The sequence below is a fragment of the Larus michahellis genome, chromosome 11, assembly GCF_964199755.1.
Source record: "Larus michahellis chromosome 11, bLarMic1.1, whole genome shotgun sequence".
NCBI classification, from domain to species: Eukaryota; Metazoa; Chordata; class Aves; order Charadriiformes; family Laridae; genus Larus; species Larus michahellis.
In genome coordinates this window covers 21,071,109-21,088,967 of record NC_133906.1, presented here as the reverse complement: position 1 = coordinate 21,088,967, position 17,859 = coordinate 21,071,109, and the positions used below count along the sequence as shown (strand labels likewise).

The window sequence follows — 17,859 nt, the reverse complement described above, 5'->3', positions numbered from 1 at the left end:
CATGCAATATTTATTGGTGACATCTCCAGCATTACATAGAGCATGATCCTCTCCACCGTCGCATCAAAAAGTCTCTTTGCCCCTTTCTCTTTCAGTCTTCCTCTTCTATGGTGACTTACAATGAATTTTACAGCGTCTGGGTTGCTTGCCCATACACACACAAAAAATTCTGCAGCATTTTATACGTACAGCCAGTTCAGCATCCCCTTCAAACACCCCTGGAATATCTTCTCTTGTGGAACCCACTGCACGCACAGCTCAAACAAAGTGCCTCCGCCTTTCCACAAAACAGCTCTTTGCTTCCTTCCAGCACTCAAAATAGCAGCTAATCCGCATCCCGTCCTCATTGCCAGAGCTCCCCGCTCAAAGGAAGCAAGGGCTTTATTCTGTTAAATATCATGAAACAATGGGAACCCCTGGATGGAATGTCCAGCTTGTGGGCAGGAGCCAAGGGCAGCGCTTGACTTTCTTCCACAGCATTTTTCTGCTTGGTCTTTTCTTGTATAAATACAAATATACATTTGCAGATATATATATATATTATCTTCTGGGCAGCTAATTCTAGTCTCACCCTTACGAGTTTCTTTAAAAGACTCCTTTTAATTGTTGGTTTTGTTTTGTGGTTTTTTTTTCACAAGAGAACCAAAAACGGTTGTAAAATCACATCCCCCAGCAGAACGTCTGTCAGATTGTCTTTTGTCACCGACTCTGACCGAGTTTCCAGTTTAGTTTTGTTTTTAAGTTATTAAAAATTAGCTTTTAGTAACTTTAAGTTACTGGGTTTTTTTTCTCCTCCACGTAAGGTCCTTCACTGCTGCTACTTTACTTGAAGCAAACGCTTCATTTGCTTTTTGAAGCATAAGCTGTCGTAGGAGGGGATGCAGTCAGTTTTTCACCATATTGACACTTCCCAAATATTTCTCTGTAATTACCCAGATGGGTTGGGTGAGGTAAGTCCCACTCATCCTCGTAGCAGGTCTGTGTGAACAGGAGATTTACAGTCGTGTTTCCAAGTTGGCCATCACGGTTGCAGTTCTCCTGAGGATTTAGTGATGCAGAAGCTGAGAGTGGGGTGTCATCCCAGCAGTAAATCCCGCAGTCCTGCAATGTCTGTCCTGCTGGCCGTGATCCCGAGGCAGCGGAGCAGCTGCAGCCCAGAGCCCCTGACGTGAACAGAGTCAGCATCTCATGGGCACGTGTGCTACGTTTGTGTTACGTTCTCTGGGGCTGGAAACTCCTTGGATTGTATATTTTTAGTGATTTTGAGACACGAATGAACTCAATAATCACTTTTTTCATTTCTTATGTGCTTCAGATTCATTATGGGCATTTTGTAAATAAGAGATCAAACAGCGTCTTTCCTTGTCATTTCCCTCTCTTTAGGCCATCAGTCTGGACATAAATCTGGTCAAAAATCATTTCCATGTCAGTCTGAGCAGACCTCCTGGCATTTTTTAAGATTAAACATCTTCCACTTTAAAGGAAAAAAAAAAAAAAAAAAAAATCTCGAGAAGAAAATGGAGCAGGTACTGAGCCAGGTTCTTGGGAGGGAACACCACTGCAACATAATGCCTACGCCGAGCCTGACCATTCAAGAATACATCCGTTCAGATGGATTTTGTGTCCTCCACCTCTGTTTGTGCAGAAACTTCTCCCAGTGCTTTAGAAGCTCAGTCTCTGGCCAGAGGGTGTACTGCGCACACGGCCTTTGAACCTCTGGGTTTCAGGTTGGGATGATGGCACTGGTGCATCGATGTGATTTAAGGATATTATTGGTATCAGGTTATTTGGGGAATCATTAATTATTGTATAATAACCTGCAGGTAGATTGCACGCAATTTTACATGTAGGGGGTTTACACGTGCCTGATCCAGGGAAAGGTGGGAAACGTGTTTCCCACACATGAAATATTTACCACGTGAATCTATAACTTTCCCAGTGAGCTGATGAAAGAAATATGTCATCAGGACCCTCAGCTCAGGGTGACGAGTTTTAGGGTCCCATGCCTACTGTGAGGAAAACAACTTCAGACGACTGGATTAACACGGCTCTCTGACATACTATGGCTTTGATACTGCTGATGCTTTTTGGTCACCGTGCTAAAGTTACAGTAGTTTACCTTGAGGTAGCGGCAACCAAATGCTGGTATCATGTTACAACAACAGTAATGCTGTTATCTGTCATCGCTTACACTGAACAGAGGTTCTTTTAGCAGAAGTATGACTCTGGGAGGGCTGCTAATTCAATGGCATTGTGTGAACTATGACAGACCCCGGAGCTGGTTTATATTTTTTTCCAGTGACTGAAGACTAGCATCTTCAGTAAAAATTAAAAATAGTTAACTCACTTTTTATATTTGAGGAGTGAAACAGGAGTGAAATGAGGAAAGAGTGAAGGGAAAAGTGGTTAAACTGAAACGAATTGATGGAATATTGGTTCTTTTACTAAATAAGGATAAATTCGGTTGGTTATGTGACTGTACTCCCTTGATAATAAAGTACTCTAATGCCGGAAAGTCCGTCACAATTTCAGCTAAAGCAGCTAAAGCCCATCAGCTCGTAAAGAATAGTCTATGGTTTGAAGCAAGGCAGAGCTTGGGAGGCTCCTGTGCTGTGTGAGCCAACAACCGGGGCTGCGCGTGGGGCACGGGCACGCCAGTGCTTAGCGCTCGGTGCTCGTTGTGTCAACACAACGTAACGGGTGTCTGTGTGTTCGGTTATCTTGCATCCAGCGGTCATAACCCAAATACACTGCGTGTGCTCTGTGGGCAGATGGCAGAAACTCCTTCCAACTTTTTTTATGTGATAGGAAGGTAGCTGCGGTTCAAATTTAATAAAAATTTTAGATAATGGAGCTGGGCACAAGTAAAGAGATATAAGAAAATTCAGATTTTCACTACTTTAAGAAAAAAAAAATATTAAAAAGTCAGACCTGGGGGCAAAATTAAATTACAGAAAACTGAGCACTCCAGTCTGCTGCTGGACTGTTTTTAATTCTGTTTTGTGATGTTGTTTTTTGGTGGTGTTATCTCTTTCTTTTCTTATTAAAAGTCTGCGAGAAGAAACCAAAACAGTCTCTCTGGGATTTTAACTCACTCATGGGAGAAAATGCCAAACACACTTTCCCAAACTACTCTAAATTTGTCTGATGCATTATAACTCAGTATCAGAGAGCTAGAGAAGTCCAGAAGATGCAAGATGAAAAATTGATACGCTGTGCTTCACTGTGCAGAACACACAGAGCCGAGGAAAAGAGACTGGGAACACTTGGTGAAGCGAGCAAGGAGTAATCTAAGGCTGTTTTGGGCAGTCCTACCTTCACGTTTGGTGATTATGTGGGTGCCTCCTCAGCTAATTGCTGTGCTGAGCTGAACGTTTACTGCGTTGGTAACAGCAGACCCTGGCAACGCTAGCTGCAGGAGCCAGAGCAAGTTCACAAAAATAATGTAGACTATTCTGTTTCTGTCATTATGGCATTGCCCGGAGAGTCTCAGTCAACAGACTCGGACTGCTTGAGGCTCATCCTCCGTGTCGTATTGCCTTTCTTGGCCCTTCTCTGCAGTTCAGGAGGAAGATACATATTTTCTAGTGAAATAAATAATTTTCCAGGCTTTTGGTTTTGGCTTTTTTTTTTTTTTTGGTTTTAACCCAGTGAATTGTTTAGCATTCCATAAATGCAAAACATAGGTCTGATTCTGCTTCCATTTTAAATCAGTGAGAACACTGAAGCCAGGGAGAACAGGTTTGGGGTTGGGTTTTTTTTTTTCTTAATTGGGATATTTGACAACTCGGGAAGGTTATGTTTAGAACGGAGTTAGATGGCTGTATCTGGTGTTTAATTTCTCTTCTGCAGAATAAATTTCCTGTTGTAAAAATGCCACAAAAGGTAGCTACTGCTGTTTATTGACTAAAGAGCCAAGTAAAATCCAGCTGTGAACATGTGGGTAATAGGAGGTTTTCCCCATGCCTATATTTGATTTCCATGCACAGCCTCATGCTGGTAAATATCAGTGCAAGTCTCAATTTTTCTTCTGTGAACAGAGTACCTGACATGACCTGTTAGTTGTATGTGAAAAGGTCTGCAAGGAAAAAACCCAAACCAAAACAAAAAATAAAACATTGCAACAATAGGCTTGTTAGTAAATGGGAACCTACATGCCTTAAATGCCAAGGAATTTTTTCCCTTCATTTTTCCGTAGCTTTTAGTAGAGCTGGGTTGAGCTCAGATTTTCTGTAGTGTAGGGAATATCGCTATTTTAACAATTTTTCTCTGGCAAAGTGGAATAAAAAAGCGCTCCCTTCAAGTAAAACTTAAAAACGTTGGAAAATTAAAGAAACTATTGGTCAAAAAAAAAAGTTTTATTTTATCTTAATTTTTAAAAAGAAGTTGGGAATTTTCCATTGTACAATAGGAGTTTTGATTGGAAGAGTCATCTTGAAAGGGAATAAAATTAGCTTTGTCCTTCTGAAATTTCTAAAGGACCATTTCTACATCTTTATTATTTATTTTTCCAAATGAAATTGCATTAAACAATGCATTTTCTCTATACTTTTATTTTAATGGCAAATAACTAGATCTGGTTACCAGTAGGTGCAGGAGAAGTTACCGATTGAGAGGCAGAGAAGCGTGTGGAAAGTGCACAGAGAGCCCAGGAGCAGCGAATGAAAGAGTGTTTGCCTCCTGGTGACCTCTGGGCTCGCCCCTCTACTGGCTTCAGTGCTGCTTGGTGTGCCAAGCGTTCACCGGAAATAAAACACCCATCAGATACTGTGTGAGACAACTGTATTTGCAGTATCACATCCCCGGCATCCTCTTTTGTGGAGAGGACGGCCAAAGCAAGGGGACGGGCTGACAGCAGAGCTGGTTCTGCGAGGTCCTGAAGTACGTGAGTAATACCTTTGTCTCCATTGGTACTGCTTGTGTATTTAAATTTATGCACATATTTAGTACTCTGCTGAATTGGTATGTCGTACAGAATGGGTGTGCAATCCTTTTATCTGATGGACGGTTGCTAATTATTGCACTGGCCCGTGTGTTTTGGTTTTACTAATTTTGCAAACCCACGTATACTTACTGCTGTGTTTCAACCAGGAGTCTAAAGTTGTCGTCTTCTATCAAACGCATTTATACCTCAGAAAAGGTGCTTTTTGTCAATTTTGTTTGCCCTAGCCAGGCTTAAATTGTATAACCGGCACTCGCTTTCTGGGTAGCCACTGGTCTGGCTGACCTTGGCAGCACGACAGCTGTCGTATTTTCACATGGATGAACTGTTCTGGAACAACTTCTCCAATGTATCGGGAACAAACAAGCTTTTCTTCAGCATCAGGAATGCAGCAGGTCTTCTTTCCAACTATTTTTTTCTCCTTCCACAGACATATTTATTGTGGCAATGGCAAGAAAATCCTACTGCTAAGCCTTCGTGTTTGAGTTCCTTTAAATTTCCTTCAGGGGAGTGACAGAAAAGTCAACCTAGATCATGTCAGAGCTTGCTTTCTTTAATTTACTTCTTGGGTTTTTTTTTAATAAACATGGATATTAATTTGTAGTGGCAAGAAAAATAGGAGGGCAAAATCCTTTAACATCTTTATTGTTAGCTTTCCATTTCTGCTGTATTTATTTAATTTAAATCACTGTGGTAGTTAGTTGTGGCAAAGAGCGTGGTGCTGCTGGGGAGGGTATTGCACAAACTCAAGGGGTTTGCTGTGCGATGGACGAGATGGCCAGCAATAAATGGCAGGGAGGACTTTATACAAGTGGAGTGACGTCCGTGTGGTAGCGTGCTTGCTAGATCCTTCAGCTGAACAAGGGAATCGGGGGATGGAAGGAGCGGGAGCGAGGAGGGAGCTGGTGTCAGGACTCAGCAGTAGCGACGTGGGAAGGCAGCAGGGACAACCAGGGAGCTCAGACTGGGCTGGGCTAAGAGTCCCTCACTAGCCGAAGGCGGAGGGTAATGGTGAAAGCACAGTTCTGCTGACACCAAAACTTTTTGGGGAATGCAGCAGTTCTGTTAGAAAAAAAAATTCTTCATCTCCAAAAAGGAATTTTCTATCAAGTTATGAGAGAAGAGAACGCTCCCGAAAGAGCCAATAACCCATTTGTTAGAGCTTCTACCTGGCAGATGGAAGTTCAAGTTAATTTTGGGCCTGATTCAGACTGGAGGTTTGTACTTAACTGATGGTTATATTTCTGCCTTGCTCCTTGCAGTTACTGAGGGATTTGTAGCAGTACGGTGCCATGGCATGGAGTCACTGCTCATCAACTTTGCTCCGTGAGCAGTTTTTGCAGCCTGCACTGAGCTGCATCTTATCACGCCTACGCGTAATCTAAAATTACCTGGGTTTCCCCCAAACTTCAGTCCCATGCCCTCCAACCATGTCTCTGTCAGATACGAGGTGAAGCAAGGAGTTCTTTGATTTAATGGCAATGTTAAGTCAGTAAATCCAGGTGCTTTGTAAAAGTTCGCGTGTTTCTGGAGCTGAGCTGACGCGCATGGAGCTGGCTTGTGTTTCTCTGCTCCATATGCACCAATGGTCTTCACACCAGGGATGTGAATAGCTAGGAAGGGAGTCAGAAAATATATTTTGTTTGATTCATGCAAAGAAATAAACTTTCAATGGTAGCAATAAGTTTAATTGATGACGGAGTCTTGTGTGGCAGAAGCGCTGGTGTTCAGCAGTCACATAAGTTTGGAGAGAGAGTTAAAGTTGAAGATTTTATTGACACTCCTGTGTTTCGCAGATTTTTTTCATCTTGGGAATGAATTTCAGACCCTAGTGGTTAGTATTAGTGCTATATATCCTCTGTGGTTAGTATTAATGCTATACAGCCCTGCCAAACGGGGAGAGAGTTAGAACTGAAAAAAATAACCCACTGTGAAGAAGTTAGATGCAAACAAACAGGGGTGGATGTTTATGCTTACAAAGAGCTCAGCTCTGTTGGCACTTCTCCTGGACCAGTCCTGTCAATCTAAATCTGAAATATTTGCAGAGTGAAGTGTTGCTTAATGAGCAAGGCTGGCAGGACCAGGCTCAAGGTGAAGAAGGCACCTGGACGAGCGGTTTAAAGCAAGAACCGAGAGACCGGGCGGAACCCCGTGAATCAAACTGCTCCCCTCTGCCCTTGTGCTAATCTCTTTGCATCCGCTTTTCTGCCAAAGCGGGGGGAGACCGTCAGCCGGCACATGCCGTGCCAGCTCGGGAGCTGCTCAGCCCTTGCCTAGACAAGTGTGGGATGCCTTCGCGTAGCCAGGGGGACTCTGGCTCTGGCGTGTTCCAAAACAAAGTGCAGCCTATAGTTTGTTTTGTCTTTCAGTGGAATAAAAACACGGCACTTGGCAGAACGCGTTCTGTAAACTGGCGACTTTTTACTTAAAATACAGTGAGTGGACTTGGATGTGTAAGCTTGGTGTCTTGGAAGTTCCTTGGAAAACACTGTTATTTTCTTAAGTTAATTTTTTTCTGGAGTTGATTTAATTCAAAGGAAGTTTTGTTTGCTTGCTTGCCTGAGGTTTTTTGGTAGGTTTAAATAGATGAGCTTCATTTCTTCTGCAGTTTATTTTGGTGAAACTTCTGTAGAATTTGGGGGAGATAGCACAGTGCAAATGGCGTTAGACTTCGAAATTTTGGTTTAGAGTTTGCAGACCCCAAAAGCCGACTCTTGTATTTCATAGTGATTTTACAAGCCTTCGGGCTGACAAGAGCTCAGACTTTGTAAGGGAAGGGAAGGCCCAGTGTTTCTCTGGAGAGCTTCACGAGGAGCTTTCCATCGCCTTTCGGGCCCTTGAGTCAACGCGCCGACCCCCATTGCCCAGCGCTCGTGCATGCTGTGCAAAGCCAGACGGGCGAGACGCTTCCCACGTTTGCGTGGCTGATGCTGTCTTTCAGCGCCGTTACTTTTCACTATTCCGTGTCCCAGCTCCGCTCAGGGCCGAGGCGTTGCTCCAGGGCCGCGGCAGACCGGGTGGGCAGCTGCTGGGCTTGGCGCTTGGCGAAGCCGCCAAAAATCCCCTGGCAAACCCGGGGCAGCGCCGGCTTCTCCCCAAAGAGTAAGTGGCTCTGAGAGGCTTTGCCACATAAGGGCCTGTTCGAGGCTGTAGGCACCAGCTGACAGGGATGTCTTTGCCTCCCAACAGATGGCCGGGCTTTTTATTTCAGCAAGCAATCTCATGCGGAGGGGTGGTCTCTGGATCCTGCCAGCATTTCGCATGACAGGGCCAGCTTAGGGCAAGAGGGATCTGATGTCCGTGCCCTTCATAGCTCATGAGCTAAATGACGAGCTGTTGACAGGAAAGCCATCATCTGAAGTGTAAGATCCTGAACTCTCCTCGCTTTTCGTTTTTCTTTGGCGGAATTAATGCCCTATTTGCTTGTCTCTCAAAATCCATTCTGGCACGAGTACAAACCCTCGCCTGGTGGCAAGCAGTTGTCTGGATTCGAGATGCCAAGATTTGTGCTGACAGCTCCTTCTACACAATCTGAGTCAGGCTGTCACAGCTGGCCATTAGAGGCTTAAAAAGACACACGCACGTACAACAAATAGCACCAACTTTCCATTATTGAATATCAGAACCTGCTTGATGAGGAAATGTAATGGCTTACACCGCTTCTCAGTTTAGCGTAAACAAACACAGTGTCTCCAAACCCCTGCTCAAGTGTGGTGGTTGTTTATTCTATGTTGATTGCCTGCTCTTATTTAGGAGTGCAGGTCTAGAAGGGACATCCTGGGGTAGGAGATCCAGTCCTTGGTAATCCCAAACATCACGTTTTATAATCCTCCTCATTACCTTACTTTTCTTTAATGAAAACAGGCCTTTGTAGTTTCTGTTTGTCCTTGCAGCCCATTTGCCTAGTAGGATTTTCTTGGCATGGAGGAACAAGCACCAAAACTTGCCTCGTTGAGGGGTGGTATCACAACTCGGTTGGGGCAAAGAATGCTGCTCATCAAAAAGGGTTTTTCTGAAGCTGTTTACGCTGCGGTTTTGCCTTTCTTGGTGGCAGTGAGTGCAAATTCTGCTGACCTAGCGTTCGGTTTGGGTGCTAAAAGATGGATGCTTGCAAAAGTTAACTTTCTGATTTAAAGCAAAACAAGATCAAACAGTTCCCCACCCAGCTTTCTCTACATGGAGACAGGTCAGATTAGCTTCTGCTTAGTCAACTGATGGTTATTGCAAGTGTAACGCTGCTCTGTCTGGTTGCGCTAGGTTTTAAACTTGCTGTAGGATTAAATTTTGCACAGCTGAGCTTTAGTAGACCTTAGTCTGTAGTTTATTTTGGACAAAAGGTTGATAAACTTTGGCTCTCAGGGAGGAAGCCTGGAATCTGAGACCCACTATTATTCATTGACTTGTCTTTATGAGCTTACAGTCCACTGATGCATAACACTGAAGGAAATATTTTCAGTCAAATGTTTGCTTTTTTCTTTGGCTTTGTAAGATGCAGTGTCTTTTCTTAGATATATGTCAGGGTCATATAGCTACATCGGTGAACTGTATATGGTCAGGAAATAGACTGCATTGAAAATATTTCAATTTTCTGTGAAGTCAGTCTTTTAACTGAGACTTCCCCTCTTTTCCTCTCAGAGTTTTGGTCTCCCACTAACCACTATTTGAGCATTAATTTTATACACAAACTGGGTTTAATTGTGGAAGGGAGATTTCAACTGTGTGGAACATTTTCGGTATTTTTGTATTAAATCAAAATTTGCACGACAGCAAACTTGTAGAGCAAAACCCCGTTTATATGCAAGAGAATTTTCTTGGCTGGCATTTTTCCGTCCTCTTTTTGCTGTGCTGAAATACGTGTCTCTTACTTCCTCGCTGCTGTGGATGGCACGGTGGGGCTGGCCGTTAGGCACGATAGAGGGACTGACTCTGCAAACTTTCATGGCTCTGACACAACAGATCTATTAATTTACTGATTAAATGTTTAGGACATTCTTACGTGTTTTGCTTGATTGGGGCCCACGTAAGCTCTACTCTTTGGATGGTCAGTGGGATGATTCGTCTGAGTTGGGAATACAAATGTAAATATGGCTTTGTGGCACCAAACGTGCAGATATTACACAGTACTACTGTGCACTGTTTATAAGATGTTAATGTCTGTTTCTCTTTCTCCACAGGTTCTTCTTGAAATTTTTCCTCAAATGTAACCAAAATTGCCTAAAAAATGCAGGAAACCCTCGAGACATGCGTCGATTCCAGGTCAGTCGGACACGCTTCCTCCTTTGAAAATCAGCAGCTGTTAGGGACAGAAGTACTTTGACCCAAACTAACCTAGTAATTCACTGGAAGATGCTAAAAACATAAGGTCACAGAATATTGCCCGAGGACTTCTTGTCACAGCAGAATTGACAGGAAGTAGTTGGGTTTTCTTGCTCTGGACAAGAGAACTCTTGAAGATAAAGTCACCTCCACGGGAAGTGAAAGCATGAAAAGGAAAAATCAAAATGACCGTACTGTTGTATTAGGTTATGGGGCTACCCCGCTCTGAGATACTCCCTTCTGCCGGGGGAACTATGTGCCTTCATGGAAACACTGAGCGAGAACCATGTTTATTGGAAGGGGCAGAGGAGGGTATAAGAGCAATTAGTAAAATCAGGCTCGTGACTGCGCTTCAGCAGTCATTCTTCAGCAGTGTTAAAGACTCATAAACTTGCATCAATGGGATGGAGGTCCATCCCTGTAGTCAGCACTTGGAAAAAACTATCACTGGGTGTATATTTCTTGGGATGTTTTGGGCTGGTATTTCCCTGCTGTTGCAGCATGCGGCAGTGGGGCTTGGGAACTGTAGTATCAACACATCTTCAGGTGGCCACGGTCATTTTCTTATGCTACGCCTATGTCCACAACTACCTTTGCGATTAAGTACAGCACTGTCCCGTTGGAAGATGGTCTGCACTTGCCTTCCCCAGTGCTGTCAGCGGAGTGGTGTGGCGGCCATGCTGAGAAATAGTTGCTCCAAGCCCTTTATTGAAGACGCGGCCCTTTGACTGTGCCAATAATGCTTTACCTAAGTATGTGCTGAATAAAAATATGGGGTAGAGAGCCGAAGGACCTTCTCTTTTGATGGCAGGAGCGTATATGGTCCAGGGAGAAAACACGATAGAGTCTGTCAGCGGGGATTTGCCTCCAGGTTCTGAGGAAGAAACAGGAGGGTTGTCCCATGGACTACATGGGTCTCTGGAGGAAGAACAACTCCAAAAGACGGCTGCTTTCTGCAGTAGCTGAGGACCTTGTTTTCTTCTTTTCCAGCATTGTCGCACTTAAGCAAAAGTGCTAAATGCTATGTAAATGGCAATATTATTTATATGTAGAACATATGTCTTTTGTTGAACTGCTTAATTGCAACAACGCTGGAAGGCAGAAGGGTGTTATTTGCCCCTCCAAGCATAGAAGTGCAGAAATGAGGAGATGTGGCCGCAGGGATTAAATTAATCAGTATAAGAGGTGGGATTAGCATGGCAGAGCCCTCGGCTTCTCACCCCACACGCCTCCCTCTGTCACATTTCTCCTGTGATTCAAGAGGGCATTATCACTGAAGGAGAAAGTGGAAAAAGGACTCTCACCAGCACAGGGATTTAGGCCAAGCAGTCACCCCTGGGGCCTGTCAGAGCTTGCTTCACAACATGTACACTCTGCTGGGTTTGTGCTCGTCCAGGCTCCAGGCTGATTTTCATATGGTAATGCCTTTGCGTGTTCTCTCAGAACAGCAATCAGGAGTCTGTGTCGGCGAGTAGGTAGGACATAGGAAAGGTTGTTGATCTCTTGACTTGTAAAGACATTCTGTCATACAAACCCAGCTTCACAGCAGTTGAGCTTTCCGTGTGTAAACAGAGACTGCTTAATTACACAGGTCATGTCAATTAGTGTGACCTTAGCATTTTCAAGAAATTAATCACTTTCAGCCAAGCGAACCACTTATACTATAATACTGGGTGGTATTGAAGCTTGCAGCGTTCTGTTAACTGCCCAGGCTTATTGTTTTACAGTAGCTGCTTTTGTTTCTTTTCTTTTTTTTATTTTTCTTTTTTAATTTTGAGCTTGTTCCTCTTTTAGTAATAGACTTCTTGAAATAAACCAGCCAGACTCTACTGGGTCCAGGCTTCATTTATGATTTCTTAGGGTGAAAAGGACCGAGCATACACATAGTATCTCAACGATGCGACGCACCGAGATGTTTGAGACATTGTTTGTACAGGAACCACCTGAAATCTGGGCCCCTGTGAAGTCCGTGGAGGGTTTGCTGTCAGCTCTCTTTGAAATATTGCCAGTGACTTACAAGGTCTCTAATAGTTATGTCAAAGTTCTGCTTAAAAACCATGAGAGTAAAGTATTTCCAGATACTTTTAAAATAGTAGCATACTCTGTCCACAACAAAAAATGGAGACTTTCCCTTCCTTTACTTCATTCCCTGATCTGCGTTGGACTGTTAAGCTGCCCAGGGCTTTGTTCATCTTTTGGCTATGGTCTGTCATTCATCAGTCCCCAAAAGTTGCTAGGAGTTGCTAGAATGCAGATTATGGTTTTGGTGGGAGAAACAGCGAAGGACCAGGGACACGAGTCTTGCACTATCTAAGGACAGGTCCTGCAGAAAATTTCCTTTCTTAGTAGTTTGTTGTTTTTTCTTTTTCCCTGCAGCGGGGATTTGTCTGATTATCATACAGTATAACACAGGTTAAGAAAGTACAGGGAAGAGGCAGCGTATATGTTGATTCAGGCGACCTGTGTGTGAAACTTCATTCAGAGTCACATATAGAAATGAATTAGGAAGTTTTTTTCCAGAACATTGCGTGCAAATGAAATAGTGTGATAAGCCTAACATGAAAGCAATTGTGGTCCTGGAAGGAAATAGGTTTCTCTGCATGTCTGGGATGTCCAGGCATGTGACAACTGAAGCGGCGTCAAGTGCCAGCAGAAGTGTGTGCCGGAGCAGCGCTGGCCCTGGCTGCGTTAGCCGTGTCTCTATTAGCAGAGGGGGACAGTCGGAGAGAAGTCAAGTACTGTGCAGGGACTCAAGACAGCTAAGTGTTCAACTGTGCTACAGCCTCCCTGCTTGTCCTTAAGAAAATAATTTCATCCCTGTGTGTTTCATCAGCCCCATTTCACAGAACGTTTGGTGATATCAGGTATTGTCACCTTTGTCAGCTTTGCCTTTTTATTCCAGAAACCCCATGGAGCAGATGCTCAGTCTGGTTTTGCATTCTTCTTCCCAATAAGTCATCGGTCTTAGTGGGATGGGCTGTAGTGCTCCAATTAGTGGTAATAATAATAATAAGTAGATGGTATCATGGGTGAACTCTGCTCAGATTTTCTTTTTCAGCACTAAAAACTCATCCATACAAACTAAACAGTTTTGTATGTTATTGTAATTAATGAAACCCAGGTGCCCTAGTTATCTTGTTGTTCTTGTTTTCGCACAACTGCTTGCAAACTGACACATGTCAAGTTTTCATTTAGAGGAAACTTTTCATACTGAGTCACTGCATAAAACCCCAAACGCTCGTTTATTATGGAAACCTTGAAAGTCACTGAGAAATTGCCATGCTGTTTGATTCCGTTACCACAACCTCTTCCTCGGCCTGGGCTGCTCGTGTGCCTCCATGGGACGCTGCCACTCATGTTTGAATTGAAGCCACTTGTGTCTTACTGCAAATTTGCATAAGAGACAGAAATGATGCTTCATGAATCCCAGATAATGGAATTTGGACATGCAAGGCTCCATCCCCAGAGAAGGGAAAGGCAAAAAAAAAAAGAGGCTGAAAAATAGCAGTGAGAGCTGTGGCCCAATTCAACAAGGTAATTAAGCGCCCGGCCTGTCCTTGAGCACGTGAGCAAAATTACTGAACATATTGTACTTACGTGCTTTAAGTTGGGCACCTTTTTAAGTGTCTTGTTAAATTGAGAGTGATTTTTAGTTACCAGAATAAAGAAGTCAACACATTGCAGGAAGAGGTCACCAAGTGGTGATGAAAATAAAGACGTTGCTCAAGCCATTTCTGCGTTTCTGCATAGCTTTCAAAGAGCAGCAAGCGCAGTAGTTACAGGTTTAACACTAACGACGCACTTCAAACCTGGAAATCATCTTAATCAGGTTTTCTCTGCCTTTGCCACTGGATATTGGGGACATCGCAAAAATATCAGATCCCTCACCATACATCAGAGAAAATGAAAAGCACAAGGAACATGCTATGTCTTAATCAGTTAGCAAAGCTTAATGGGCTGTGGTTAAAAATGAGGAGTCATGCAATGCTTAATTTTGATATATTAGGTGAGGTACTATAACAAATAAACAGGCCGAGTGCTAAACGTGGATAAATAGCTTGATCTCCAGGCTCCTGGTCTCTGAATATTTTTCTTTAAAGTAAGCTCCAGAGTATTAACAAACTGAACTATTTAATGGCAGGCAGAATAATTCACAGCCGTGATACGTTAATGCAGCTGATAGTGCCAACTTCATTGAAGAAAGTTGTAAACCGATGTGTTTCTTTCATACCTCTGTCTCCCCTGGTGTTGATACAGGATTTAAATTCAAAATCTATGAAGGGCTAAAGCTAAAGCTCAAAATCATTTTCCATGTTTGCCTGTCCCAAATTAAAACTGTGTTTTGTTGACAAAATTTGGAAAGGTTTGAGATTTGGCAGGCCTGGTTGTCCCTGTGCTTACATTAATGTGTCAGCACCTCATTAATCATTTATTAAACTGTAGTGTGCCTTTCCCTCTTGCTCCGGCCTGTGTTTTAGGATGCCTCAGTGCCCGTTCCACGTATACTTTGGCTCTCCCCTCCCCCTGATTTTACGATTTCTCCACAAATTAGTTTTAGCATGTGCTTTAGTTTGAACATATCCCAGACGTTTCAAAATCAAAATGAAGAGAGTGTAGTATTTTTTTAGATTAAAAAATATGAGTAGAACTTGTAAGTATGTAAGTGCTCTGCAGCAATCCAGGTATGTAACTGTGGCACACAATATTCAAGGTATATTTTTTCTCTGTTAATAATTAGGGGCATTAATATTTTGTTAGTGCAGTGTATGTTCAGTATTCCTGTATTAATGAGATTTGCATTTAGAGAATTAAGCAGTAAGTGTGTGCTGCTTCTTACAGGTGCACTATGAATAATCATTTTTTTTTTCAGACAGATACATAAAGTAACCACTTTTTTTGTCTGCATTTCCTGAGACTGGAAACAGTTTCTCTTGGGGATTCCTTTTATAGTTCCTTCTGCTAACGACACCGAAGAACCACACCAATGTGGTCTCTCTGTAGTAAATCAAACTCTCTCTGTTCAGGAGGTCGGTAGGAAGACACTGTTAAGTAATTCGAAATAGGTTGCATCAACAGTTTTGGAAACCTGAGGTGGGGCGGGGGGGGGAGGGAATTAAATGTAGATTTACTCACATAAAACTGACCTCAGTGGTATCGTTACCTGGAGTTCTTCCCTAGAAAGGTGCATGTATAAAGGCAGCGACTTACGTATACATTTTGCACAGGATTGAGACCAAACTTGCTATTATTAGTCTTGACCCGTTATTTTTCTGGAATCCTATTTCTAGAAATGTTCAAAAGTTTGGGTTTCAGCACAGACCAGCTTTAGTGGGAAATCTGCGCGTAGCTATATGGTTTTCGGATCGGGGAAAATATTTTATGTTGTAGCCATTGTTATTAATTGCAGTAGTGTTAATTTTCTGATGCATCTAGGCAGATCGTAGAAGATAAGGAGCAGGCATAAATCACGGAGCTGTGACAGGCAATGCCAGCTAAGGACTTGGCTCAAAATCCCAGTTGCAAAGAATTTACAATGGTTGCAAGTGCACAAATAAGATTGCAAACCCTGAGCCACTTACTATAAGATCATATTTTATTGAAAATATCATAAACTTTATTCTATCCCTCAGGAATGCAATGGATAAATTACTTTTGAAATCCCTTTTGGAATTTTATATATAGGGCTTGGGTTTTTTTACCCCTTAGTTTGATTTCAGAAAAACTTACCTACAGTATTTGGTGATTTCTTTTTCCCAAATTTCCATCTGTAAGAGCTCTTGAATCATTTATTCTGTATTTTAATATCTTTCACTTAAAACACGCACAAAAATCTGTTGCCTGGAATGCCATTCTGAGGGATGGGTTTAGGATCCTTTAGATGTAAACTGTTCTCTTTTGTATTCCTCTTTTTAAAGACAAAGACTTCGGGATTAGCTGTGGGCAATTTAGCAGCGTTCCTTACTTTATATTTTTGAGCATTTTAATTGGTGGTCGGAAATAGGTGGAAAATTTTTTCTTCAACTTCTTTTTTTAGATCCAATTCACGTGATGAAATTGAATTGTTGTAAGCGATCCTTTAAATGTCCCCATTTGACCAACTTTGAGAGGCAGCAGCTTCCTGAGAGAGTTGAAGTAATGTTTGCCAATCCTTGTAAAGCATTTCACCTCTTCAGAGGCTAAAGCCTCTCAAAACCAAGAACAATTAAAGCGAGAGCCTTTCAGAGCGACTGGGGAATTCAGGAAAATAAATCAGAAATCCTCTGCCGTGGCTCTGGAGGCTTGCCTCATTATAAGAGCAGATCTATTAGCCCCCTTGCCATTGTCTTTCATTTCTCAAGTGAGGTGATTCTAATTAAATTAATCTGCATGTCAATCTATCGGTGATCAATCAAAAGGGCTGAGGTCCCCCTTTGCGGCAGTGTGCTTGCGGCTGACAGGGGCTGATAATGGAGGAAGAAATAAACTGTCGAGCAAAGTTAATTAGTCAACATAATAGGTGGATTAAACAGGAGCTGCTGATTGCTGTTTCACATGTCGAAGCATGAGGTGGGAGCTGAAACTGCAATTAACAGACAATTATTATATTTGGTTGTAAGAGGTCGCATGAATAAACATATCTCTGTGGGTTTCAGTTTTTAATCCCTTTCCCTGTTTAATGTAAGGAGAAGTGTAGGTCATTTCTTCTTATTGTTTTAGTCGAAGTTCTCGAAGGCGACGCGTGCTCCTAAGCAAACCAGCAGCGAGCTGAAGGCCAAATCTTTGGCTGGGGTAAAACGCTGGGAATGCCGTACTTTGTGGGGAAAAGGCTGTGGGAGGGGGCAGCTGAATGAAAGCCAGGGAGGCTCTGAAGTCACTTGGTCGGAGAGGGGTGGGAGGACACCCGGTGTGATGAGCTCACAGCTCCGCCAGGGACTTGCCCTGTGCGTCCGCCCTTTTCCTCCACAATGGTTGGTGGCTCGGGTCCCCTTGGCCTGAACGGGGATTTCCTATAGGATGGTGCCTGCCGAGCCTCAAGGTTGAGAGGTCCCCCCGGACGTCTCTGAGCAGTTGGGTCTTTTACTCTGGACCCAACGCTTACCCATTTGCCCCTGTTGGGTTGGCTCCTCTCCTGCTCTGGGCTACTCTGGGGAGCAGAAATGTTGGATGTTGCCTCCAGGGCAGTGCTTCTCTGTCTCCCTCCCCTCACCTCAAACCAAATCCCAGGTGTTGACATTGAGATAAGTTGAGAAATACAAATAATTCTAATGCTGGATGAATAGGGTTGTGTTCTCCAGATCAAGACCCCACTGTCAAGCGTGCGTGTGTACACAAACATACCTATACGTACTGCCTGAGATAGACCTCGGGAGAAATCTGGGCAAATTCAACAACCTGTGGTGGCTGTACTGAGGGGAGAACAGTAGAGGAGGAGGGGGGGAGGCACGCAACAACGTTCATTGCAACTTCACAAAGTACGCTTTTGTTTTCTTTTATTCTGAATCGATTCTCATTTGCAATGTCAACAGCTCTATCTACTTCAGCATGGAAACTGAAGGATAATTTAGGGTGAAACACAGCTGCCCTTGTATATAGGGGAAAAAATACTTAATAAAGATCTTCTT

At 43.1% G+C, this 17,859-nt stretch overlaps 1 protein-coding gene across 11 annotated transcripts in view; it reads left to right on the top strand.

Annotated features, from left to right (window-relative positions):
* The window catches only part of EBF1 (EBF transcription factor 1), a 291,177-nt gene that overhangs the window by 175,294 nt on the left and 98,024 nt on the right, over positions 1-17,859 (top strand). For all 11 annotated transcript variants that reach the window (XM_074603865.1, XM_074603866.1, XM_074603871.1 and 8 more), the window contains one exon: positions 10,117-10,198. In XM_074603865.1, the coding sequence (XP_074459966.1) occupies positions 10,117-10,198 (82 nt within the window). The remainder of the gene's footprint in view (positions 1-10,116; positions 10,199-17,859) is intronic.